Source organism: Neolamprologus multifasciatus, chromosome 10 (assembly GCF_963576455.1).
Source record: "Neolamprologus multifasciatus chromosome 10, fNeoMul1.2, whole genome shotgun sequence".
NCBI lineage: Eukaryota > Metazoa > Chordata > Actinopteri > Cichliformes > Cichlidae > Neolamprologus > Neolamprologus multifasciatus.
Window position 1 is genome coordinate 3,962,010 of NC_140448.1, and position 25,431 is coordinate 3,987,440.

The following is a 25,431-nucleotide window of genomic DNA, read 5'->3' on the forward strand; positions in this document are numbered from 1 at the left end:
AGGGGCTATGCGCTTACCTGCTGCTCTCTGGCAGGTAGCTCCATGTCCTCCTGGGTTTTAAATGCACCTTAGAACACACATGCATCAACACTACATATGAGCGGGCGGAGGGACGTTTGGAGTCTTCTCACACCCTCGTTCTCTGAGGCCTGCTGGAGCGGGGGGGGGGGGGGGGCTAGGAGGAGGAGCCCCCCAGGAAGGCAAACCAAATGTCCAAAACCCGCACAGAGGAGCAGAGTCCGAAACAGAGTTCAGGTGGTCGGCCTAGGGGCCGATAGCACCGAAGGCCCGGGCGAGACATTTCAGGGGGCCGGCCATGAGGAAGGCAACGGCGGCGGCGAGGAAGCAGTTCTGGGGGCCGACCGTGCGGACGGCAACGAGAAAGCAGTTCTGGGGGCCGACCATGAGGACGGCGATGGCGGCGGGAATGCAAGTCCGGAGGCCGGCCACGCGGAAGGCAGTGGCGGCATTCTGGAGGTCGTCCACAGTGGTGAAGATGCCCAACAAGCGGCCTGGCAGATGACCGACAATGTTGAGGCCGCAGTTGTGGACCCAAAGGCTGCGTGGCCCCCGCAGCACCAGGCGAGGTGGAGGCTGGACCAGGCGAGGCATAAGCTGAGGCGGAGGCTGGACCAGGCGAGGCAGAGGCTGAGGCGGAGGCTGGACCAGGCGAGGCAGAGGCTGAGGCGGAGGCTGGACCAGGCGACGCTAATGAGGCAGAGGCTGGACCAGGCGACGCTGATGAGGCAGAGGCTGGACCAGGCGACGCTGATGAGGCAGAGGCTGGACCAGGCGACGGCAAAGTTGATGATGGTGAGGCTGGACCAGGCGACGGCGAAGTTGATGATGGTGAAGCTGCACCAGGCAATGGCGAAGTTGATGATGGTGAAGCTGGACCAGGTGACGCCGAAGTTGATGATGGTGAAGCTGGACCAGGCGACGGCTTAGTTGATGATGGTGAAGCTGGACCAGGCGACGGCGAAGTTGATGATGGTGAAGCTGGACCAGGCGACGGCGTGGGTGAAGACACAGAGGCTGCAGCTGGCGTGGGTGGAGACACGGAGGCTGCAGCTGGCGAGGATGAAGACTCCGAGGCTGCAGCTGGCGAGGATGAAGACTCCGAGGCTGCAGCTGGCGGCGGCGTGGAAGCCGGAGGCGCTGCAGCAGGCGGCGGTGTGGACGAAACTGTGGATGCGGCTGCTGCTGCAGGCGTGGATGCCGCTGCTGGTGGAGCAGCTGGTGGCTGGACGGGCTCCTCGGGCCCCCCAGCTGACGAGGAAGGTTGCTGGACGGGCTCCTCGGGCCCTCCAGCGAGAACAGTCTCAGGACCAGTGGGCACAGGGGCCCCTGGCAGGCGCAGAACAGAACCAGCAGTTGCGGGGACCTCTGGCAGGCACAGAACAAAACCAGCCGGCGCGGGGACCTCTGGCGGGCGCAGAACAGAACCAGCAGGCGCGGGGACCTCTGGCGGGTGCCGAACAGAACCAGCAGGTGCGGGGACCTCTGGCGGGCGCAGAACAGAACCAGCAGGTACGGGGACCTCTGGCGGGCGCAGAACAGACTGCAGCTGCGCGGAGCACCGACCCTGCTCAGGCGGCGACAGCCGGGTGCAGTCCTCAGCTGGGTTCTTAGACTCCAGGGGTCCAGAGTCAGCTGAGGGCTGTAATTTAACCTCTGGTGAGGCCCTGGAGCAAGTAACAGTCTCTAAACTAGCCAGCTGTTGAGGAACGATTGCCTTTTTAACGTGTTTGTCTCTCTGCAAAAAATACGTACTAGAAAAAGAGTCCAAAATGGGAGGCACAGACGCAGCTTCCCGTACAGAGGGAGTCGGTGAAGATGGAGCTGGCATAGATGACTGGGCTAGTGGGGATACCGGAGGCCGAGCTGAATGTGGCTGTGCAGCTAAACGAGCTTGCGGCTGTGCAGCTAAACAAGCTTGCGGCTGTGCAGCTAAATGAGCTTGCGGCTGTGCAGCTAAACGAGCTTGCGGCTGTGCAGCTAAACGAGCTTGCAGCTGTGCAGCTAAACGAGCTTGCAGCTGTGCAGCTAAACGAGCTTGCAGCTGTGCAGCTAAACGAGCTTGCGGCTGTGCAGCTAAACGAGCTTGCGGCTGAGCAGCTAAACGAGCTAAAGACAGCTAAGCAGGAGAATGAACAGGCAACAAACAGTTCTCCTTGTCATCTGCTGCACAAAACAAGGCCCCTGAATAAACTGTCCCACAGTCCAAAACAGAAAAAGGGTCCTTCTCACTCACCACAGCCTGCAGTGCTATAGTCCTAATATCCGGCTGTGGGGTGACGCGCCGACGGCGCGATCGTCGCCTCCTCCCTGCGGACGGCTCCGGCAGGCCGGGCAAAACCTCCGGCGGGCCGGGCAAAACCTCCGGCGGGCCGGGCAAAACCTCCGGCGGGAGAAGCTGACGTGACAGTTCCGGGGCGGCCGCAGTCCGCTGCTGCTGGACAAAGTCTGTGGATTTCCGAGCTTGCGCCACCTCCCGGGCTTTGTGCAGGTTGCAAATTAAGTCCGGAACTCCCTTGAACTGGCAGAGGTAGGGATTTCCTTCCAGGATCGCCTCGATGGCTTTTAACCCCACCACCTTCGCCCTTGCGTTGGTGGTGTGGGTTACCCAGTCCATCAGGCGTTGGATGCGTGCGAGGTCGCTCTCCCCAGACAAGGCTGCTGGATCCATCTTGTGGTCGCGTCGTACTGTCACGGCTGGGGCGGTAGTCGTGTGGAGGGTGAGAAAGGAGGATCCAATAGCAGACAATGGTGGAGGTGCAAGTGGGTTTTATTTACAGTGCACAAAACCAAGGTGTGGGCAGAACCGAACATAAACCTAAACTGGGAAAACTAATACAAAACGGAGGACATGGAGCGAGGAGCAGCGAGACACTTTTCTTTTTTTCTTTCTCAACAGGTGATCCAGGTGATTGATATATGTATTTTTGTCTGCTTATTTTGTTGGTTTTTGTTTTTTGCCCTTTATCCCCGTCCCTCTTCTCCACTGTTTTTTTCCCCTCTTCCTTTCTCCCTTTTCTTTTCCTCATTCAAGTCTGTTCCGTATCTAGCAAGTGAAAATAAAAAATAAAATAAACAATAAAAGGTGAATCAAATAGACCATTACGGCAAGGCTGGGATGGTCCATTTGGTAAAGTAAATCCGTTGGGCATTTTTCTTCACCTTTAGACAATATTTCTGATGGCAAAAGAGCCAAACGGGACAGGCAAAAAAATAAATAAATAAATAAATAAAAAATAGAAAACTAATTTTTAAGTAATAACAGCTAAGCTAAAAGAAGGAAACCAGCTTTGAACCCTATATTAAAATGAAGTGAATCAACAACAACAACAATAATAATAATTGTGGAACAAACACACAAATAAAATCTTCAAATATGTGATTAAATCTGCTTTAAATCAGCTACGAGGTCAATTCTGGAAAAGGAAAAATGGACGCTTGTTTTCTTTGTTCAAGAGCTTGAAAATAGCAATAGTTTTACATTTTATTTCTAGAACTTTCATAAAGAGGAAAAACTACTTTAACCTGAGTTCACTGAGCTTCTGTGAGCTTCATAAAATCAATTTGATTTTCTTCACACTGCGGGACATAATTACAGATTGGGGGCTCTTCTAATTATTATCTCATGACCAATTTCCACTACAAACTGCAACAATGATTCAACATCACTGTTTTAGTTTCTTTTTGTAAATGAAACACCGTCATGAGTAATCAAAGCCGGAGTTCAGAGACAGATGCATCTATAGGCGTTGGGATCCCTGGCCACTGCTCCCCAATCTAGTATAAGCAGTTGCACACTGCTGAGATCTTACATAGATGGGTGTTCCTGATAGTATATTACGGTGGCCCCTAGAGACAAAGCACGTACAAACTCCAAAACACTTGCAAACTCCAAAACACTTGCAAACTCCAAAACACTTGCAAACCCCAAAACACTTGCAAACTCCAAAACACTTGCAAACCCCAAAACACAACGGAAGTGCTCCAGGACGCTAGGGGCAGTGTTGAACTTTTGTTACCTAGTAACTACACAAGCCAGGAAGTACCAATGACCAGATTTGGGCTGTATCCCAATTCAGGGTCTGCAGCCTTAAAGGCCGCATTTAAGGCCGATTACGTCACAGCGACACGATGAAGGCTGTCCCAATTCAAAGGCTGCTCGAAATGCGGCCCTCAAATGCGTCCTTAATTTCCCTGAATTTTAAGGATGGGTCGGTGTAGCCTTCATGGCCCAACATATCCCAGACTTCATAGCGTGGCGGTGGTGTGGATAATTTTGCCAAAAAAAACGGCGGAAGCGGAGCCGCCAAAGAGTAAACTTTCTGAAGTAAGTACTGAATATTATGTCACTTATTTATGCGCAAATGTTTTTATAATGAAGAACATTAAAACATTACTGTTGTTACATTACTGTTTCCCGACCACATGTCGGGAAAGTTATGTGACATTAGCGATGTTTGTACTAACTTGGTTTTAAAGCCTTTACTTCAATATATACGCTGTTCAATAGTTGACTTTAATCTTACAGAGAATGTGATGATTTTATGGATAATTAAAGTCAGTCATATATCCACAAACACAACAAGCTGAAAGTCAGTGATGCTGCTCGGTTTGCAGTCCTGAATATCACGGCACAAGCAGGATTCACTGCACTGTTAATGTTAGCTATGTTATATTGCTGCCTCTGTTCGGTGATGTCGAGCCAAACGGACTTTAACGTGTGTGTGAACGAGCTGACGGTTCAATCGTTAAGCTGAAAGAAAGATGCTTTAATCACAGGAATCACACATGTGTCCACTGTACCATCTGGGAACTCTTCTTGTTTCGTAATAACACAATCCTCCTTCTTTTGTGCTGTTTTGTAGCAGTGTATACACTTGAGACTGTCACCTGTCTGTCTGTCCTGCACTCTCTCTTTTTCTTTCTCTCTGATTGTGGAATAAAAGTATGAAAATTCATTTATAAGTTACACTTACTCCTGCAGCTTATCACACATTTGATTTCCATGTGTAACAACTGCAAGTGTCCAGAGTGAGGACAGACTGAGGGACCCACTGCTGCACATCGTCTGTGAGCCTTTGCACCCCCGATGATCCACCAGGACAAACTCAGCAGTGTGAGGAAGAGGAGGAGGAAGAGCCAGCAGCAGCTGACAGATGGAGAGAATAGACAGACTGTTCCCTGTTTGTGAAGGACTGCTAGGAAAGTTTAACATAACTAATTGTCTGTCCTGAATCAGTCTTATTAGGTAATGTTCAAATAATTTTATCATTCCAGTGTTTTCTGTCATGGTCTGCAGTGGGTGGCTGGAATTTCCATAAGGCTCCTGAACCTACCTGGGATCCGCCCCTGGGCAGGGCCAACTCCTCCAGCTCCTGCACACCTGGAGCCTATTGCAGGCAATCAAGCCAGAGGGATTTAAGCCACACATTGATGTTCATTCACTGCCAGTTCGTCATCAACACATTTGCTGTTTTCACCTTGGCTCACGCTCCACCTCCAGACTCAGGATACCAAGCAATCATTTTGAAAATCCCTCTGTGCCTCACCTGCCTGCCCTCCTGCCATCACACTCCATCTGAAGCCCCGGATCTGAGGTCAGCCTTTCTACGCCACTCAGCCCTCCCTGGATTCTCTTACCCCCCTCTCAACACTCCATGTCCCCTACTGCAAGTAAGAATTGCTACCCTTACAACTTGCCACTTCAGAGCTGCCTCCACTACCTCCCTAACTCCACTGTCTTCTCTCTTCAGTGTGACTGTTCCCTGCTCAGCTCCACTCTGCATCCCGTTCCCTCGCCCTAGCCACGTTTCCCAGGCCACGCCTCGTCAAACTCCACGTCTTATTGTTTTTTGTCTTTGCTACGTTTTTTGCACTACGCCTAATAAATTGTCACATCATCTGCTGTCTCAGCTCTGGGTTTCTGCACCTGAGTCCTGTTCAGTACAGGCCACTCGGCCCCGTGACAGTTTTCAGTATGGGAGAAAGTACTCAGGGCTTTCAGATTACACACTATGAAAGGCAGCAGAATGGACCTAAAAAATAAATGTTTGTTTCAGTTCTATGTATCTATGAGTATTTTGGATTAGTAGCACTGCTGTGTTTGTTGCATCATATTGCTGTAATTGTTTATATGCTTTATATATTCTGAGGTAAGTTGATCTACAGTGTTACATCATATTCTATAAGGATGTTATGTGTCTGTATACTTTCTGCCCAGTTTGACCCATTTAGCAGAAGTCAGCCTGTTTAAGGCTCTGATATCTATTCTGTATTAAAGCAGTTATGACATGTCTGATTTTCTCACCCAATAAAGGAATATTCAATATATCAGTCTACTCTTCATTCTATCAGAAACAGTTATCACAGCTCGTACATTTTCTTTTTATAAATATATGTAAGCAATGAGCCAAATTTAGTAATGCCAACATACTGAAGGAACAACATTTGTCTCTTATATATGATACACCTATATATGCACTGTCAAAGATACTTGTCTTTGAGTGAAGATTTAAGGTGATAAGACATATAAATAACTGCAACTTGAATCTGTACTGAGGCTCAGTATTTGACACAGAGTTCATGTTCACTGCTGTAATAGCTAATAATGATTAATATAATAACTATAATATTGGCCATATTATATTTACATTACCAAAGTGATATGACTTTAGTCTCATGAACAACATTAGCTAATTGTTATTTACTAACTAATCTTAAATGACTGTTCAGTACAGAAATGAAGCCCAAAAATCACGTTTTACTGTCCTGTGGTCTCAGCCTCAGATACTTATCAAATCACACAAAGCTCTTGTAGAAACAAACAAACAAATGAACAAAATATGTTCTCCTTCATTTCTGTCAAACAAAGTTGTATGACACGTTTCCAGCGGTTAGTATCATGGTTGCTAGGCAACCTGGGAAGCGCGACGGAGACTAGACCGACCCATACAGACAAACTTGCCGTTTATTTTGCAAATCGAGCTCAACACTGCCCCTAGCGTCCTGGAGCACTTCCGTTGTGTTTAGGAATTTGCATGTGTTTTGGAGTTTGCAAGTGTTTTGGATTTTGCAAGTGTTTTGGAGTTTGTACGTGTTTTGGATTTTGCAAGTGTTTTGGAGTTTGTACGTGTTTTGGATTTTGCAAGTGTTTTGGAGTTTGCATTAGTGATGGGATTTCCGGCTCTTTTTAGAGATCCGGCTCTTTCGGCTCGGCTCACTAAAAAGAGCCGGCTCTTTCGGCTCCGAACCGGCTCTTCAGGTTGTTTTGTTGCTTTAATTATTTAATCATTAACAATAATGTAAAATTATGCAGAAAAGGAATTACTAATGTTTAAAAAAGTGGTTTTATTTATATATGTTTATATATGGCCCCTAGAGACAAAGCACGTACAAACTCTAAAGCATATACAAACTCCAAAAAGCACGTACAAACTCCAAAACACATTTCTAGCGTTTACTGAACTTCCAAAACAGAGCTACCCAGATCACTTAAATTACACAATTGAAAGCATGTGTGTATTGTTTGTGTATTTATAGACAAGCACTCATATTTATTCAAATAATTTAAAAAAAAAAAGTTCATTTACCTGTTACTACCACACACCAAATCCGGTTGTTGATACTTCCTAGCTTGTGTAGCCACTAGGTAACAAAAACTCAACACTGCGCCCAGCATCCTGGAGCACTTCTGTTGTCTTTTGTACGTGATTCTGAGTTTGTACGTGTTTTGGAGTTTGTACGTGCTTCTGAGTTTTTACGTGTTTTGGAGTTTTTACGCGTTTTGGAGTTTGTACGTGCTTTGTCTCTAAGGGCCACCATAAATATACTTTATTTATTCTCTCCACATAAAATGTAATAAATAAATCATATAATACAAAAAACAACTATTTACATTTTAAATTTTTAACTATTTAAATTTTCAGCTTTTTCCTTTTAAACAAATTTAACGTGAAACAACACAAAACACTGCAAACCACAACACTTAACACAATTAAATATAAATTAAAATATTAAAACAAAAAGAAGATGCACATTCTCTGTCATATGGGCCTGCATGATTTCTGAATCCTTTATCATCTGCAACTGAAAATAGTGGATGATTACTATACCTTTCTAATGTGACGTTGTTGTCCCTCGCTCTCTTTCTCTCTGGCTCTGTTCCTGTGCTACTGCGAGTGTAACTAACGCCCCTCCCCCCTCTGCCCAGCGCAAAGTACAGGCCACGCGTGCGGAGTTTAGCGGAAAAAAGGGCGAGAGAGAGGGTGAGAGAAAGAAAAAAAAAAACCCTCACGGCTCCCAATAAGGAGCCGGCTCGTGTCGTTCACTTCAAAGAGTCGGCTCTAAGAGCCATTTCGTTCACGAACAACCCATCACTAGTTTGCATGTGTTTTGGATTTTGCAAGTGTTTTGGATTTTGCAAGTGTTTTGGAGTTTGCAAGTGTTTTGGAGTTTGCATGTGTTTTGGAGTTTGTACGTGTTTTGGATTTTGCAAGTGTTTTGGAGTTTGTACGTGTTTTGGAGTTTGTACATGTTTTGGATTTTGCAAGTGTTTTGGAGTTTGTACGTGTTTTGGAGTTTGCAAATGTTTTGGAGTTTGCATGTGTTTTGGATTTTGCAAGTGTTTTGGAGTTTGCAAGTGTTTTGGAGTTTGCATGTGTTTTGGAGTTTGTACGTGTTTTGGATTTTGCAAGTGTTTTGGAGTTTGTACGTGTTTTGGAGTTTGCAAGTGTTTTGGAGTTTGCAAGTGTTTTGGAGTTTGCATGTGTTTTGGAGTTTGCAAGTGTTTTGGAGTTTGCAAGTGTTTTGGATTTTGCAAGTGTTTTGAAGTTTGTACATGTTTTGGAGTTTGCAAGTGTTTTGGAGTTTGCATGTGTTTTGGAGTTTGCAAGTGTTTTGGAGTTTGTACGTGTTTTGGAGTTTGCAAGTGTTTTGGAGTTTGCAAGTGTTTTGGAGTTTCAATGTGTTTTGGATTTTGCAAGTGTTTTGGAGTTTGCAAGTGTTTTGGATTTTGCAAGTGTTTTGGAGTTTGTACATGTTTTGGAGTTTGCAAGTGTTTTGGAGTTTGCATGTGTTTTGGAGTTTGCAAGTGTTTTGGAGTTTGCAAGTGTTTTGGAGTTTGCAAGTGTTTTGGAGTTTGTACGTGCTTTGTCTCTATGGGCCACCGTAGTAGGTAGATGAAAGAGCAATCAGATATATGAGATCAAGACTGTCCTCTTCTGTTAAAACCAGCAAAAATATGCTAAAAAAGAGTAATAATAATAAAACAACAACAAGCTGCAGCCGACATAAAGTGGAAAAGACTGCTTATACCTTCATATGGGTTTGGGACAATATATTTACTTTTACCTAAAGATTGTGTCCAAATATGTGCATGTGCACAGTGTTTTGGAGTTTGCAAGTGTTTTGGATTTTGCAAGTGTTTTGGAGTTTGTACATGTTTTGGAGTTTGCAAGTGTTTTGGAGTTTGCATGTGTTTTGCAAACACAGATTGAGAACATTGTGATGGAAATGAAAAAATACTAGCAGGTATAGATTAATTCAAATACATTTCATCTATGTAGCGGTGCACTGACAGCAGCCATAATTCCACAGTTTTAAAATTTACTTTAAAGAATTTTGTATGGCTATACGTGAGTACTGTTATTATTTCACACAGAAACAGAACATCATTGCGTGAGAACCAGTCTAGACCAGACAGGCTTCCTGCTTACGCTTTGAGGTAATACAAAATTACACATCTCTAGTACAAGTGGTTGCAGAATCAATTGTTGTCACCAACTTGACTATTTGTCATCAAAAGGGTGCTTTAAGTAAAGTAGTCATGTAGTTTATCACACTTCCCATGGAAATCTCTGCTTTTCTAAAATCACTATTATATTTTATTATTATATGTGATAATGTAGGTACAACGAGGAACAAAGGTTGATGGAGGGATCACCAATATCTGTTGAGGAGCAGTGGCCAGAGATCCCAACACCTATAGATGCAGCTGTCTTCTATGATGGTACTTACATCACTTTTCTTTTAGAGCCCTTTAAAATGTCAATTTCTCATAAAAAGAAATTCAATCCAACAAAATTTACAGTACATTTACACACTTGATATTTTTCTGCTCCTTTGCTGTTTGACTCTCAGATTAATAGAATATCTTGACTAACTGTGATTGGAAAATACTTGCATATACACATAGAGTAAAAAAAAAAAAGATGTAAGGTATAAAGGTTTATAACCAAGGCAGTACTATCCAAGGTATTTAAACCTTTTAATTATGAATACTTTTAAATGCAATGTACACAGACAGCCCTTGCCCCATACAGCAAACACAGTTTGCCACAATACATTTTAAGTTTCAAATTCTAAATGAATATTGATTTCCCCACAGGATCTGTGCACTTCTTCAAGGGAAACTTGGACTACAAATACGACTCCAACTTCAAACGTGTGCACTCCATCAGTCGTGTTAATGAGCTGCTGGAATGTGAAGTGAAGGAAGGCAATGAAACAGTGAGGGGAGATAAGTGAAGGAATGCTTTCCCTGGAGCTTGATGGTGCTGTGCATGCATATGTTACGGGCCCCAGGAATGGTGCCACAATAACAAAGAAGAAATCCCTGCAAATACAGGTAAAGTTCAGGAGCAATGAAGACAGTGTACTCGGTTTGCCTCTCAGATTGCATCTGAATAGTGGGCGGAAGTCCATCCCCCTAAAGCAACTGGGTTGCACCTGCCTTAAAATAATAGTTCCACCTGAGGTGTTGCTCCATTTTTTTGTACCTTCTGTACAGTTCATGTGACAAAATAATATATAGGTTAAATTGGTCATGTTCCCAAAGTCATTTTGAATATTACTAGCCACGGAAAATAACTGATAAACAAATTAAATAAATTAAATTAAGTGATTAACACAAAAGTGGCCATGCATTTTGGGTGTGCCACACACTTCCCTACAAACAAAAGTGGCTCCCGACACTTGCAATTAACAGTGCAAACTTCCATTAACTCTGAATCAGGCTTTAACTCTTCACTCAATATACACACATATTACAAATACATATGGGTGTGCAATGATTTTCTACATTTTCTGAATACCCCACACTATATGTGCACAAGGTCCTATGTCCGTCTTAAACTCAGCAGCAGACGGGGTAAGTGAGAGCGGAGTGTACACCAGGCATCATATGGATGGGTTGGACTGAATGCCAGTACGATTGTGGATACTGGTGCATATAAAACACTGGCTGTACACCTATAGAACTAACAGCAAGACGTGGCTGGTACGTTGGCTGACCAAGGGAAGAATAGGTCAGTATCTGGCCAGGTCTTCTCTCCCTTGCAGATCTCCTTAGTGCGGGCTGAGGTTCAGGTTGAAACCCTTGAGTGTTTTCACTGGAGTCATTGTTCTGGGGCGCCAGCTGCTCTTCGCAAAACTCTGGTTCCTCAACAGAGGGTGAAATGTCATTCTCTCTCTCTTGCTCCATCTCTCCTACATTCACTCGGTCAGACTCTGATCCCATAGGAACATCTCCACCCCGCATGTCACCAGGTGTCTCAGGACTAACCAATGGCCCACTCACTGGGACCTGATTAGAAATGTCCCGATTGGTCCTTGATGGTTCTCTAGGTACCCGCAGCCAGTAACAAGGTGCTTCCTCATCTGTTTCAGATCCACTTGCATCACCAGCCTCTCTTTGGTCGACCGTTTCACGTGGCTGATTTGACTTTCCTTTCGCCCTTGGCGGTCTATCAGGCATGAAAACATCTGTGATGTCTACTGGTAGACCATTAACTTGGAGCAACAAATTTCTGTGGAGGGTGCGAGTATGGTGACCTCTGTTCTCAGGGCTGACTTTATAAACTGGGTTGTCACCAACCTGCTCTCTGACAATGTAGATAGTTTTCTCCCAATAGGGTTTCAGTTTGCATGGACCTCCCCTTTCTGCAACGTTGCGAACAAGAACCCTGTCACCGGGTTGTAGGGTTACACCCCTGTTTCGTTTGTCATAATAGTGCTTGCCTTTGGCACTCGAATGTTGACTGTTCGTGCTGGCTATCTTGTATGCTTCGATCGTTTTCTCCTTCCATCGTTTTACATATCCACTTGGAGTGTCGGCCTTGTCCTCAGCTACCAATCCAAAGAGGAGATCAACGGGGAGACGTGGATGGCGACCATAAAGGAGGTAATATGGAGAAAACCCAGTAGACTCATGTTTGGTGCAGTTGTATGCGTGAACAACGTGAGACAGGTGATCTTTCCAGTTCTCTCTCTCTTTCTCGCCCAACGTCCTGAGCATTTGTAGCAAAGTTCGATTGAACCTCTCTGCAGGGTTGCCCTGTGGATGGTATGGGGAAGTTCTAGAATGGTTTACACCGGACAGTTCTGAGAGCCCTAAACAACTCATTCTCAAACTCCCGGCCTTGATCATGGTGAAGCTTAGCTGGATAACCAAACTGCAGGATGAAATCACCGAAGATTCGATCTGCAGCCATCTTTCCAGCCTTGTTTTTAGTGGGATATGCTTGTGCGAATCTGGTGAAGTGGTCGACTACAACCAGTATATATTCATACCCACCCTGGCTGGTCTCAAGGTGCAAAAAGTCAATGCATACGAGCTCCAGGGGTGAGCTTGATGTAAGGCTCCCCATAGGTGCTCTGTCAGGTAAGGCTGGATTTTTTTGCTTAATGCAACGACATCGTCTGGTGATATATTCCTCAACCTCTCTCTTCATAAAGGGCCAATAAAAGCGATCTCTTACTAGGCTAAGGACTCTTTCCACGCCAACATGCCCCATGTTGTCATGTAGGTGTGAGAGGACAGTTTGTTTGTAAATGGCAGGCAGGACTAACTGCTTTCGGCTGGGAGTCTTCCTATAGAGTAGGCCATTTTCCACCTGCAGCCTACTCCACTCTCGTGACAATTTCCTTGTGGACTTGTCCAATGTTCTACGAACCTCATCAGTTAGATCTCTGTTATTCTCCTTTAACTCTAACATTTTGCTGATAACAGGATCTTTCCGCTGCTCATCTGAAAGCTCTTTGCAGCTGATGACTGGAAATGTTTCAGTGTCTGCATGTGTCTGGTGTTGTGATGTTATGTTGAGGGCTGCCACCCATGCTACATCCCCTTTTTTGGCCGTCCTAGTTCCCTCCCAAGTGGCACACACTGCTTCTTCTGGTAGTCTTTCTGAGCACTGATCCATAAAAGCACTGATATCAAGTGGACAGCGTGAAAGGGTGTCTGCATCAATGTTCTGTTTGCCTGGCCGATACCTGATTTCAAAATGGAAATCGGCAAGCTGCCCCACCCAGCGATGACCCACAGCATTGAGCTTGGCTGTGCTCATAATGTAGGTCAGGGGGTTGTTGTCTGTAAAGACCGTGAAATGGGGTGCATAGTACAAGTAGTCGACAAATTTTTCACATACTGCCCATTTCAAGGCCAAAAACTCCAGTTTCCCACTATGGAGGTGGTAATTCTGTTCTGCTGGAGTCAGTGTGCGCGACCCATAACCTATCACCCTCATCTTATCATCTTGCTTTTGGTACAGGACCGCCCCCAGGCCCTGTTGCGACGCGTCTGTGTGCAGTATAAAAGGGTGATCAAAGTCTGGGTAGGCTAGCACTGGTGGGCTTGTTAGAATGTCTATGAGATGCTCAAGAATCTGTTGGTGTTGACTGCCCCACTCTACTGGAGTCCGTGAAGATAACTGCGGCCCCTTCACTTTTGCTCTTACAAGATTAGTTAGAGGTGGGCTGGGGTTTGTCTTGAGCAGTTCATAAAGCGGTCTGGCTATGCGGGAGAAGTCCTGCACATAAGCCCGGTAGTAGCTCAGAAAACCCAGTAGCCGCCTGACATCATCGACTGTTTGGGGGGTTTTCTGCTTTAGCGCCTGTACTGCCTCTAGATCCTTTGGATCTATCCTCACTCCATCTGCAGACACCAAGCGGCCTACATACCTGACCTCTTTGCGGAGTAGCTCACATTTCTCAGGACGGAGCTTAACTCCATGACGTTGCAGAGCTTGAAGTACACGCCGCAAGACCTCAACATGTTCCTCAAAAGACCTGGAGAAACACAGCACATCATCCAGATAAGGGATGCAACACTCATCTCTGAGTGTGTCCAGCATTTCCTCCATGCTTCTTTGGAAGGCTGCTGGCGCATTAGAAAGGCCAAACGGGATCCTGACCCATTCATATAAGCCCCATGGGGTGGTGAATGCAGTAAGGTGCCTGGACCCCTCCGCGATAAAGCCTTGGTGGTAAGCCTTACCCTGATCTAAGATGGAAAACCATTTGTAGCCTCCGAGTGAGTCAATCAGGTCCTGTATGCGGGGGAGGGGGTGCCGATCTGGCACAGTCTTTTTGTTGAGGAGCCGGTAATCAATGCACAGGCGCAATGATCCGTCTTTCTTCCTCACACAAACAATAGGGGCAGCATATGGTGAGTGTGATTTTACAATCCACCCCTTCACAAGCAGCTCCTGTATATATTCTTTAACCTCCCTGTACAACGGCTTTGGGACTGACACATAAGCCTTTTGGACTGGGGTGTCATCTTTGAGTCTAACTGACATTTGGAGAGAGGGTATACATCCAATGTCACTGCTGTCCCGTGCAAAAGCAGCTGATTCCTCATTCAGCATTTTCTCGACTATTTTCTGCTGTTCTGAACTAAGGTGACTGAGGTCAACCGGTGGCCGCCACAGGTCAGCAGAGGGAGTACCAGGAGAGGCCACATTAACTTCAGCCTTCAATACACAAGCTTGTGTTGGACCCCCATCTCCAACGTCCTGTTCGCCTGGCTCAAGAACTTTGGCAACATGTTGGATGGAGCCAAGTTGGGACCTCTTTGGCAGAGTGATTACTTGGTTTGTGTGGTTGGAAATTGGCACTCTAACAAATGGTTGTTTGTTGTTACTGATTTCTAGCAATCCTTCTCCCACACTAAGCTGCTCTAGCGTGGCGCTATCCTCTAGTGGCTCATACAGGACAACAGGGTTGGAAATGTCAAAGGTAGATGGTACTTTACATCGCACATTTACCGTTTTACCAGGTGGAACATAAACATTTTCCTTCCCTACCCTAATGGTGGTTATACTGTGGTTTGACTCTTTCTGCAGATTGATAAAGTTGACCATGGCTCTTGCCTGTTCTTCCTCCACTCCTAGAGCTTTGCGGAGAAGGCTGAGGATCATAGTGTGTGCATCTGCATCACACTTATGACTATTAATCATCCCTTGGAGGACATTGGCTCCCAGTAGTGGCTGGGGGAGGGGGAGCTGGCTGATTAGGAAGGGTACTTCTATTGTAAGGTTGGGATCGGTGTTCCCCGGGAGATTAACTGTTAGCTCCACCCACCCATCATATGGGATTGGCTGTCCATTTGCTGCATACAGGTCAAGGCTTTCCCCAGGATCAAGAAGTTCTTGTAAGGGCCTCACTGCATATTGGGGAATGAACGTCTCCTTCCAGGATCTATCAATGATGCTCACTTGCGAGCCAGTATCAAATAGTACTGTCACAGCATAGCCATTGACAAAACAATTTAGTAGGCTCTTTTTACCAATCAATGGCACTGTTCGGGCTGTACTGTCAGTAACTGCTTGGCTTTTCGGTGGGGAGGGCTGGCTTTCTTTTTTGCAGCGTTTTTTTTCCTTTCCCTTCAGATGTCTCAGTTTGCTAGTGGGCATTACTGAGTGGGACTGGGGATTTGGGATGGTCTCTGTCTGTCCCTCAACAGAGACCGGCTCCCGTTTCCCGGCTGGTTGGTTCATTTTAAACAGCCAATTGCCCTATGCCCGGCATCCCCACACACAAAGCAGTGATTACAGTTTTCTGAGCCTTGCTGCATACATTTGGTGCAGCTGGGTATTTTACCTCTCCTTGCAGCTGAAGGTTGAGTGCCATGGAATTGGTCCTGGCCTGGCGTTTGGACAGGTGCAGTCTTTGATTGGGTTGTTTGAATAGCTGCCGCTTGTTGGCCCATTAAAGTCGCAACCATGTTAGTCAAAGCCTCTACTTGTGCACTAAGCTGTTGGATCGCCTCATTATCCCCACTGTTTGCACTCACATCTCCTCCTTCCACCTGGACACTATGTGTATGTGTTGTTTTTTGACGGGGGGCATGACCTAGCCTACGCTGGTGTTCATTTTCATCGCTAATCATCTTCATAACCTGGCTGAGAATTTCCTCATCAGTGACGTCGCTGTTTGAAAGGAGTGGCCTTAGTTGCTGTCTGATGTCAGTATGTTTTGTGCCCAGGCCTTGGTAGATACTGTGAAGAAAGACTTCCTGAATGGTTTTGGGTTCATAACGAATGTCTGTACTGACCTGTTTTGATTGGAACAGGATCTTCTGTTTGAGTCCAATCATGCGGTACAAGAACTGTTGTGGGGTTTCTTGTTCAGTTTGTCTTGCACACATAAGCTCTTGGAACAATTCAGTGCTGGCCTTTTCACCCAGGTGTGATCTGAGAAAGCCCTTGAGTTCATTCACAGTGATTTCATCTTTGTTGATGAGCATATCTTTGAAGACACCTGGCTTTACAATTCTCAGTACACCCCGGATAACCTCAGCCTCTGTGAAACCCTCTCTAATGCCTTCATCTATCTGTTTACACATGCTGCTATAAGTTATGTCAGCATTGTGGTCCCCAATTTGGCCACCATGTACCTTAAATTCCCTCCGTTGAAGGTAAGAGAGGTCCTTTAAGGAAACCATTCTCTCAGTGGTTACATGTGGTGAGGGGTGAGATATTGCTGCATGTGTTGCTGGGTCACCTATACTGTGTGCCCCACTAGGGTGTGTGTTACTTGCATTTCTAAAATGCTGTGGCTCTCCACCCCGCTCATCATTTATGATTCTAGGCTGGGTTGGACTCAGATTGGTGGTGCGAGCCTGTGCACCAAAGTCAGTCTGCTGTGATGTTGTAGGCTCTCTGAGGATGGAAAGTAAGGGGGTGGTGTGCTGTTGAGTGTTAGTAACTGGTGGTAACTGGCCAAAGGTAGCATGTGTCACTGTAGTGCGCTCGACTGTCTTAGCACTAACAACTGGTGACTCCAGTGGCTGTGCCACCCCATTAGCAGTGTTCAATAGGCCACGATTTTCAACCATACTGCATACGAGATCATTTAGCACCAGCAACTGACTCATTCCCTCATCCTCAGAATTTAACAAAGCATCTGACTGCATATAGTTGATAATGCAATCCACACAACCTTCTTCATCAGTGGACTCTAATTCACTACTCTGGCTGTCTGTGACCAGGTCCCTTGCGAGCTGATAGGCTTCTGCACCTGAAAGCTTATACAGGTTCTTTTTGATGCTCCAAACCAGCTCCTTGCGCACTGCTGCCATGACGAGCTTCGACTAATGAGACACAGAGGTGCAGTTCCGTTGGTGGAGTGAAGAACCTCGTACAGATCTTGACTTCTCTTTGTGGACACCCACCAGCTGTCGTCTCGGCTACAGCGATGCCATCTCACGTTGACTTTATGGTTCTAGTATCACTGGACCCTCTTCCTTAGAAGACTCAACAGGAAGTGGATCCCGGACGAGCCCCCACAATTTGTTATGGGCCCCAGGAATGGTGCCACAATAACAAAGAAGAAATCCCTGCAAATACAGGTAAAGTTCAGGAGCAATGAAGACAGTGTACTCGGTTTGCCTCTCAGATTGCATCTGAATAGTGGGCGGAAGTCCATCCCCCTAAAGCAACTGGGTTGCACCTGCCTTAAAATAATAGTTCCACCTGAGGTGTTGCTCCATTTTTTTGTACCTTCTGTACAGTTCATGTGACAAAATAATATATAGGTTAAATTGGTCATGTTCCCAAAGTCATTTTGAATATTACTAGCCACGGAAAATAACTGATAAACAAATTAAATAAATTAAATTAAGTGATTAACACAAAAGTGGCCATGCATTTTGGGTGTGCCACACATACACAAAGTTTTACGTCCAGTAATGACCACAATGTATAAAATAGAGAAGTGGTTAGTGTGTGGTTAGTCTTACCTCAGTGTGTAATACAGTGATGTAATATTGGAATTTGTACAGTTTTCATGATTTGAAATGTGTGTTTTAATCTTATTTTGCTGCTAATTTTAATTTTAAATCTCTCTATACAAACATGTGATATAGAGTAGAGATGGCACAATACCACTTTTTTATGTCCGATACCGATACCGATATCATAAATTTGGATATCTGCCGATACCGATATGAATCCGATATAGTGTGTTTTTTAATCAATAAAACGTTTTTTTTAATATCTTGCTGCATTTTGTATAAGTTCATACTCAAGTTTAAATAAATAACAACACTAAAGCTATTCTGTTATACCTGTATGTAAAAAATACACTGCGCCGAAAATATTTCATAGTTCAGCAACACTGATCAAACTAATAACCTTAAACCTGCTCCATCCTCCCTATTCTGGTATTTTAAAGAGTACTTAGCAGAAATATTAAGCAACCTAACTAATAGGGTTGCAAACTCCCAGCAAAAAAAAAAATAGGGAACCACCCTCCACCTCATGATGCTTAATCGATGTAATCAAATTTAATTTGATGCAGGGGAAAAATGCACAGAAATTAATTATTTTTCAAGAATAATTAAATAGATTCAACATCTTTCTTCAACAGAATTGCAGACTGCACAGATGGTATCTTCCCAAAGGAAAAAGTACTTTAGCTTACTAGGGTATATTAGACTTAACAGTTACTATATACAGTAATGGACTTCTATACATTTTACATCAGATTAAAACTTTGGGTGTAAGATTCAGATAATTATTTATTAAAAGCTAGACATTTTAAATGAGAATAAGAAAGAAAAGTATGTCTTTGTTCCCCCTTTTCCCTGTTCATGCCCTATCGGCCCCCCTGGCTAAACTTTGCTAGATCCGCCCCTGCACAGTTACAGTTAAAAGATCCTGGTGTAGAAAGTATTAATAAATAAATTGTAACAACAGCTTATCAAGCTTAAACGTGCTGCTGTTGTTCAGCCGCTGGTTTCCTCTTTCTGGTGCGAGAGGGGCAGTCGCTCCATAAGCTTTACAAACATTCAGAGATGAACTTACACACTTGCTTTACTTCTCTCTGGGAAAACTTCCTCGGAGATGAAATGCTGGTTTGCTAGCTAGGCTACAAATACACACAGCCGCTCTATCACGTGATGCACACTGCTGCGACGTGCTACGGTTATGAGACGAGTTATGCTGTGTAGCAAGTTTTGTGAGGTGCTTTTTTGATATTTAATGGATCGGATTACATTTTTTATTTCTCGCCGATATCCGATCCAGTAATTTGGGTTAGTATCGGACCGATACCGATACGTAATATCGGATCGGTCCATCTCTAATATAGAGCTATTCAGCCAAACGTAACATGTATTTTAAGCTCGTGTGTGTGTGTGTGTGTGTGTGCATGTGAATGTCTCGTTTTACTGCTGTTGCCTAATTTACCTGAGGCTGAACGTTACTTTATAAAGTCAGAACTCTTCATCCCTGTGTCCAGCATTGTGTAACACTGACAGAAATTTAGTTTTCCTATAACACTGACACAAAGTGTTTGGGGATAATTACAGGTAAGGTGGAAAATAACCACCTGCAGTTGACTCACAGAAAAAAAAAGTTTCCAGTTTCCAAAATGTTATGCGGTTGGGCACTATTGAATGTGTAGAATAAACTGACTTTAATGTTTCTGCTAAATGGATCGCTTTTCTACTCTCCTGGAGTACTCAAAGTAAAGTGAATCTGATCTTGTCTTGGCTCTGGTGTGAGGCACACGTTTAAAGTACATGGTGTGCATTAAGGACAGGGTTTTCAAGAACTTCAGCTAATAGGCTTCAGCTTGTTCCACGGGTTTGTTCCGCGCACCTCAAAAGATGGCTCATTGTAGAAGATGTGGTTGCACAATTGTAACAGAAATGGTGGCGATGTCAACATTAATCATCCTTTCCTGTATGTGATGTGCAGCACTTGATACCCTCCATGACCAATTCCTGGCAAAATACTACAAATCATTTGGAATCATGTTGGATCGTGCAAAAACCAAAGTGTTCATAGTGGAAAAAAAACCTTCCAATTCCTGAATGCAGTGTTTGACAGGATATTACATTTATGTTAACACATCCATTACAAGAAAACACAGGTGAAAGTGTTTAATGAGACAAGAACTGTTCTGAGCTCATTAAATCCAGATACCAAATACCACTGAGAAAATATGAAAGAAAACTAGAAAACTAATTTTTAAATAATAACAACTAAGCTAAAAGAAGGAAACCAGCTTTGAACCCTATATTAAAATGAAGGGAATCAACAACAACAATAATAATTGTGGAACAAACACACAAACAAAATCTTCAAATATGTGATTAAATCTGCTTTAAATCAGCTATGAGGTAAATTCTGGAAAAGGAAAAATGGATGCTTGTTTTCTTTGTTCAAGAGCTTGAAAATAGCAATAGTTTTATTTTTTATTTCTAGAACTTTCATAAAGAGGAAAAACAACTTTAACCTGAGTTCACTGAGCTTCTGTGAGCTTCATAAAATCAATTTGATTTTCTTCACACTGCGGGACATGGAGGTCATATGTGAATAAAAATCAAATGAACTAAAATCTGATAATTACAGATGTTGGGGCTCTTCTAAACATTATCTCATGAACAATTTCTTCTGCAAACTGCAACAATGATTCAACATCACTGTTTTGTTTTGGGGTTTTTTTGTACATGTAACACCGTCATGAGCAATCAAAGCCAGAGTTCCCATCTTCACCATAAAAGGAGCATTTCTTTAGTCACTGACGGCAGGTAGTTACTCAACACATCCAAACTCCAGCCTATATAACAGCTTCTCACAGCACTGAGACACAAGCTGCACACAACGAGGAAGCATGAAGAATTTGACTCTGAGCATTCTGCTTGGCCTGGCAGTGGCAGTTTACTGCATGCCAGTATCTCAGATTACTGGGCAAGATGAACGTTTTGCAAAGGTATGTGTACTTGGCTGTTTTTTATTTTTTAGCATAGGCTAGAGTGGACAAACTTTGTAATTATTTTAATTGTCCATCCCATGTTGTTACTTGTCTTGTTTCTTGAGCTTAAACGTGCTGACAGATATTTGAGTGTAAAGCTCTGAATATTTCTCTCCTCCAGAACTACCTGAAGAAATTCTTCAACCTCACAGAGGAGGAGGGTCCAGCTGTCAGAAGGGGCATCAGCCCAATGAACAAGAAGCTGGCTGACATGCAGAGATTCTTTGGTCTCCAGATCACCGGGTCTCTGGATGCTGACACTTTGGCCATGATGAAGAAGCCCCGCTGTGGGGTTCCCGATGAACAGGTTGCTCGTTTCTCCACTTTTGAAAACAACCTCAAATGGGAGAAAAACAGCCTCACATACAGGTGAATGATCTAAAGACACAACATAACACACAACATGAGAAAATGTGACCACACTAATGATTTTCTTGGATATTGTTGTGCTCTGCAGGATCGAGAACTACACACCTGACATGTCTGTGGCAGAGGTGGATGACTCCATAGACAAAGCTCTGCAGGTGTGGGCCAATGTCACTCCACTGAGGTTCACAAGGATCTACAGCGGCATTGCTGATATTAGGATCTCCTTTGGTCGCTGGGGTGAGTCTAAAAACACACTAAGTAATATAATCACTGAACGTTTTTATTGTATTATTGCACAAGACATGACCATCCCACCTTTCTCACCATCTCACCTATATTTTTTAGTGTTTGTTTTTTTTTGTTCGGCCAAGTCTAATACAGCTATCTTCTAACAGCACATGGTGATGGTTACCCCTTTGATGGCCCAAATAAAATTCTCGCCCACGCATTTGCTCCTGGTACTGACATTGGAGGGGATGCCCATTTTGATGAAGATGAAACGTTCACGTTCCGCTCAAGCAAAGGTACGTTTGTTTACTTTTATGAACTGTGGTGTCCAAATTATTACGCTGTAGTGTGCGACCTGAGTTATCCTTAGCTGTAACCAATTGTCATTCTGTGTTTTCTACTTCAGGCTACGTCCTCTTTATGGTTGCTGCCCATGAATTTGGTCACTCTCTGGGCTTGTCTCACTCCAATGACCCCGGTGCTCTCATGTACTCAGTGTACTCATACAGTAACCCTGACACCTATGTTCTTCCCCGGGATGACGTTAATGGCATCCAGTCCCTCTATGGTGAGTGCTAAATTCTTTTTTTGGTTTTATTAAATTTAAAATATATTTGAGTTGAACATATTCTTAGAAGAACCTGTGCATAAATAATTTTACAACTTACAACAGTGTGATATTTATTAAATTACCTCCAGGTCCAAATCCAGATCCCGTTAAGCCTGGACCTACACCCCCCACTACTCCTGATGCCTGTGATTCAACGATGGTTTTGGATGCTGTTGCCACACTGCGAGGAGAGATGCTCTTCTTCAAGGACAGGTATCACAAAATAAATGCATGAATACCTGAGTGAGAAATCTCTCATAGCAGAGCTGGCTTCTGACATTGGCTGATTGATCATTTACATTAATTTACATTTTGTGCGTGTGTTCACAGATTAGTCTGGCGCAAACACCCTCAGGTCAGCACACCTATACAAACGCTCATCTCAGCTAACTGGCCCGATGCCCCTGCTAATATTGATGCTGCTTATGAGAACCAACAATTAGACCGTGTCTTACTTTTTAAAGGTATGCTTTCCCAGTGTCCACCTAATGCAGCACTCCTTTGAAGTCAGCATTTTTGTGCATTTACATAAATTTACTATAAAGTCTGCTTCTTATTTGTTCACAGGTCAGAAGGTGTGGGCTTTCAGCGGCTATGATCTTGTAAGTGGCTTTCCTAAACCAATATCCAGCTTTGGTCTGCCCAAAACAGTGAAGAAAGTTGATGCGGCCCTCTATGACGAACAAAGTGGGAAGACTCTGTTCTTTGTAGGCAGTGAATACTACAGGTGTGTTCCACTAAGACCTGAGAAAATTACGCAACCGATTTCCATACGGCAGCTTACAAGTTGTATTACAAATGTTAGATGAATCTAAATACATTTTTCTTTTCCCAGTTATAATGAGGCCACAAAGAAGATGGATAAGGGATTCCCCAAACAGGTGGATGAGACCTTCTTGGGAATGACCTCCCAAGTGACTGCAGCTCTGCAGCAAGGAGGTGAGCAGCAATTCAGGCTTGAAGACCACTGAAACAAGACAATGAATTCTGTTTTTGATATTTCTATTTTTATCTTTTGAGTTTACATGTAATGAATGATTGCTATTTTAACATGTTTAAAAATCCCTCTGGTCTGTTATGCAGCACTAACATGTAGCATCTCTGTTCTGCAGGGTACACCTACCTCTACAGTGGACCACAAATGTTTGAGTATGCCATGTGGAGCGGGAGGCTGTACCGCGTGCTGAGGAACAGCTACTTCTTGCCCTGCTACTAGAGAAGCCAGTTTTCTAACTTGTTTACAGAAGATTTTGAATGTTAAATAAGGCCCAGTAAAAAAATAAAGAGAAACTGTATCAATATAATTTTAGATATCTAATGTTATTGTTGAACAATTACCAGCAGCTTATGTACTTAATTTTGTTTTTGTTATGTTAATCATTGCTTCATTGAGGTTCACCTTTTTATTTTTTTTTATTCATGGCACAGTCATTATGTAATTCTTTCACTCGCTAATTGTTTTTGTTGTGTTTTCAACTTTAATTACTGTGACTTTATGTATAGAAAAGATCAAATGGAGTACAGTAAAAATAAATTGACATCATCAATAAGCACATTTTAAGTATGTTACTGTTGTGTTACAATGTTACAACCAAAGGTGGATAAAGTACACATACTGGTAATGTAAGTATAAGTACAGATCTTTTATTTACAAAATACTGATGTAAAAGTTGAAGAAGTGCTTCCTTACTTCTCATATATAATCTAAGTATAAAACAAAAAGTATCTCTTTGGAGTTATTTTTAGCTAACTTAAACTCAGTCATATTATAATAAAAATATACAATAGAAAGTTCTTACGAATGTAGAGTAGGTAGAATAAAAGTGATACAGAGATAAATGACTACTAAAATATATCAGGATGTGAGAACTACTAACTGAGTAGTGTTAAATATCAACACTTCATCGAGTTCTTCTGATCCCTCAGAGGCATCTGATGGAAGACAAAACACTGTTCAGTAGACCATTTCACACTTTATTCGCTTACACAATACTTCTAGAAGGGTGATGCGTCCTGCGTGACACATTGCCGCGGATCTCCAAATGGTGGTGCACCCCTAACAGTTTTATTACAGGAGCTTGGAACTGTGAGATGGTGTGCAGTTGTGGGTCAGCAGAGTAAAGAGTAGGGGGCTCAACACAAATCCTTGGGGAACCCCTGTATTCAGTGTTCTTGTGCTGGAGGTGTTGCTGCTGACCCCGTGCTGTCTTCCTGTCAGGAAATCCAGCAGCCAAAGCGAGATGCTGATCCCCAGCAGATCCAGTTTGTGAATTAGTTGCTGGGGAATGCTGAACTGAAGCCTATGAACAGCATTCTAACGGTCGAGCGGTTTGACCAGTATGCGAACTGAAATGGATCCAGGTTGGGGGGGAAGAGATGTCTTGATTTGATGCATGACTAACTGTTCAAAGCACTTCATAATGATATTTTTTAATGTTTTATCCTCAGTTACTGTAATACAAAGCCATGTGCTGTGATGCTTACACCTCTGATGAAGTGTCGGTACTGATAAATGATCAGAATTGTAATATTTCTGACTGTCTGAGTCAAAATTGAATCGGATTCAATCGAATCGTTGATCGAATCAAATCGGGACGTGATTCGGAATCGAATCGATTCTAGAAATCAGTGACGATACCCAGCCCTATTTGGTCATATTTGTTGAACTGCTGAAAAGTTGCATTTGAAGTAACCTCTGTTGTGTCCACATACTATTGCATTTGTTCTGTAGATGCATTTACCAGAAGCGCTAGAGGGCGCTAGTGAGTATGTAGTTCTGGTTGTGGTATTTGAATGAAGAAAAATAAAAATAAAGAAAGGAGTTATCTCCGGTGATCCTCTGTTCCTACCTGCGTGTGTGTGTAATGCCTGCTGAACTAACACCATACAACAAGTGGCGACGAGAGTAGTGGTGATTAAGTTATGGCTCTGCTCTCTTTGCAACCCCTGTGTTCCTGGATTGTCCGGGCGAACCGAAAATTCCATTTGCTGCGTGGAAAAAGTTTTTCGATAACTACTTGCTTGGGATCGGGGGTAATGACTTTGCTACGGAGAGGAAGAGGGCCCTGCTCATTCACTGCTTGGGAACGGAGGGACAACGAATCTACAGCGCCTTACCACTCGCTACGGATGATTACGAGGGATCTGTAAAGGCTTTGGAAACG

The 25,431-nt window shown here is 43.8% G+C and overlaps 1 protein-coding gene and 1 long non-coding RNA gene across 2 annotated transcripts; both read left to right on the forward strand.

Annotated features, from left to right (window-relative positions):
* The first annotated feature begins 4,453 nt into the window (after positions 1–4,453).
* Positions 4,454–5,920, forward strand: LOC146509386 (uncharacterized). The gene is made up of 2 exons (XR_014876467.1): positions 4,454–5,691; positions 5,772–5,920. It is a non-coding gene; the product is annotated as an uncharacterized LOC146509386 (long non-coding RNA).
* A 14,890-nt stretch (positions 5,921–20,810) lies between these two features.
* On the forward strand, positions 20,811–23,820 carry LOC146509387 (collagenase 3-like). Its single transcript, XM_085174883.1, has 10 exons — positions 20,811–21,018; positions 21,182–21,429; positions 21,518–21,666; positions 21,825–21,953; positions 22,064–22,225; positions 22,357–22,480; positions 22,598–22,731; positions 22,835–22,994; positions 23,103–23,206; positions 23,380–23,820. The coding sequence occupies exons 1-10, from the start codon at positions 20,920–20,922 to the stop codon at positions 23,481–23,483; spliced, it is 1,413 nt and encodes a 470-aa protein (XP_085031009.1). The 5' UTR covers positions 20,811–20,919; the 3' UTR covers positions 23,484–23,820.
* Positions 23,821–25,431: the final 1,611 nt, after the last annotated feature.